This window comes from Eurypyga helias, unplaced genomic scaffold (genome assembly GCF_000690775.1).
Source record: "Eurypyga helias isolate BGI_N326 unplaced genomic scaffold, ASM69077v1 scaffold36353, whole genome shotgun sequence".
NCBI lineage: Eukaryota > Metazoa > Chordata > Aves > Eurypygiformes > Eurypygidae > Eurypyga > Eurypyga helias.
In genome coordinates, this window is record NW_010241214.1 from 1 (window position 1) to 2,009 (window position 2,009).

The window sequence follows — 2,009 nt, forward strand, 5'->3', positions numbered from 1 at the left end:
TGTCATCGGCAAACTTGCTGAGGGAATGAAATGACTCCGTCGGCCGCTCTGGGCCAGCCGTCAGCACTGAGAAGTAAAGGACCTCGTTCCTGCCTGAAACCAGCACAACTGGACAGCCCAAACTGTTCCCATAACGTTAGCTGACAGGATTTTAAGTACTCCACAAAGCCTGGAAAAGCACGCTGCTTTTCAGTCAGACCTTAATCCGGACACACCATGAAGTCACAGTGTCAGCAGAGGCAGCACAGGAGTGCGACTGACCGTGCGTGTTGTGAAACCAAACCTCTTCACGCTGCAAGTAACACCAGTGTGTTACATGGCCACGGATTATCAACTGAGCAACGAGATCAGCAGTCATCCTGCTCACGGCAATTTCATCCTAACCTTTAGCTGCACTTCACAATGGATGTCAACACTGACTCCAAGGATCCAGGACTTGGACCATCAATACATATGTGTTTTCAGTAAATGCCAAGAAAGACTGTCACAGTACCTTATTCCAGGGTCACTCATACTGTGGCCATGGTAACGGTATGTCTGTAACTCCATCAGAATAGGACCCTTAAAAGGAAAAAATACAGTGTTACCACCTTGAGTAACCAACATGTCGTCAGAGCAGCCAGTATTTGCTACACACGAACTGCACCAGCGATGGATGATTTTAATTCAGTATTTTTCCTGAGTTTAATTTACATAACATGATCACAACTAGTAAAATGAAACCCAGCGCGTGTCAAAGGAAAGCCCAGGTTGACACAGTAAGCCTTTATCCTTACGTTCTTACCGAGCAGCAGTGCACAATTCCTCCACATCCAAAGTGATTCCACCCTTACTCGGACTATGTCAAATTGCCTCTTGTGTCACTGAGAGGTTGAACGAGGTTGAACCTCGTTCTTCCTTAGGAGCCTTTTTCTGTTGTTCATTCCCAGTGCAAACATGATTGCACCAAATACTATAAAAATCTTCAAAACCAGTGTATGGTACCTGGGTGGCAGACACTAATGCTGACTCACACAACTCCCACCTCACTCCCCAGTTGCTGTAAGCACAGAACGGTAACTACTTTCCTTGGTGATTCCCCTAATTAACCTCCTCTTCACAAAGAGCACAACTGCCTGACAGTCGGAACACCTTTCACAACACAACTGAACTAGGGCAGAAACGGGTGAAAAAAGATGACAGTATCAGGATATATACATTTAAAATGCTTGGATGATACCAAGTGCATGTTAATAAATTCTTACAAAATTAAAGAACCACTCAATGCTTACCAGTTCAATACTGTGGAGTAACAAAAGGAAATAAAGGTCAACTAAAGTTGCAGCAGTGACTGGAAAAAATGGGCCCAGATAAGGAACTTTTGACACAGCCATAATCTGGCTACAAATTTCGCCAACGGAAAAGGTGTGATGGTTACAGACTTACCTTTCCAGATCGACAGTACTCAGCTGCAAACTTTGCCGCTTCTCGAACGCAGAGGACGTCCATGCCATCCACCTGACAACGAGAAACTACCAGTTGAGGCAACAAAATGCCAACCCCTAAACTTCCAGTTTCAGTACTTCCACAAATGCAACAGGAATGCAGCTGACAAATACTTTTTAAATATAGGAAAATTTCAAATATATGAAGAAATAAAGAAAATACACACATACATATGTACTGTGCAGGTGCGTGCATGCACATCCCCCCACTTCCAGCCCCCCCGTCAGGCTGTACTCACCCTGAGCCCTGGAATGAAGTCTCCCCGTTTGTAGTAGTCGGTACTGGCTGCAGCTCTCTCAACCGACGTTCCCATTCCATACCGGTTGTTCTCACAGATAAAAATACAAGGCAGCTTCCACAAGGCAGCCATATTGTACGTTTCAAATATCTGGCCCTGAAAGAAAAGGAGCAAGTTTCCCGCAGGCATTAGGCTCTGCTGACAATCATTCAGCTGCAGAGGCCTAGAGCTGGGAGAAACTGTAATGCTGCAGGTGACCTGAAACCAGGCACTTGCTGCAGCTAAG

General features: G+C 45.4%; 1 protein-coding gene across 1 annotated transcript in view; it reads right to left on the reverse strand.

Annotated features, from left to right (window-relative positions):
• Positions 1 to 493: 493 nt before the first annotated feature.
• The window catches only part of PDHA1 (pyruvate dehydrogenase (lipoamide) alpha 1), a gene marked incomplete at both ends in the record, with an annotated part of 10,410 nt that continues 8,894 nt past the window's right edge, over positions 494 to 2,009 (reverse strand). Inside the window, 3 exons of the mRNA XM_010148690.1 lie at positions 494 to 561; positions 1,426 to 1,497; positions 1,724 to 1,879. Of these exons, the coding sequence (XP_010146992.1) occupies positions 494 to 561; positions 1,426 to 1,497; positions 1,724 to 1,879 (296 nt within the window). The remainder of the gene's footprint in view (positions 562 to 1,425; positions 1,498 to 1,723; positions 1,880 to 2,009) is intronic.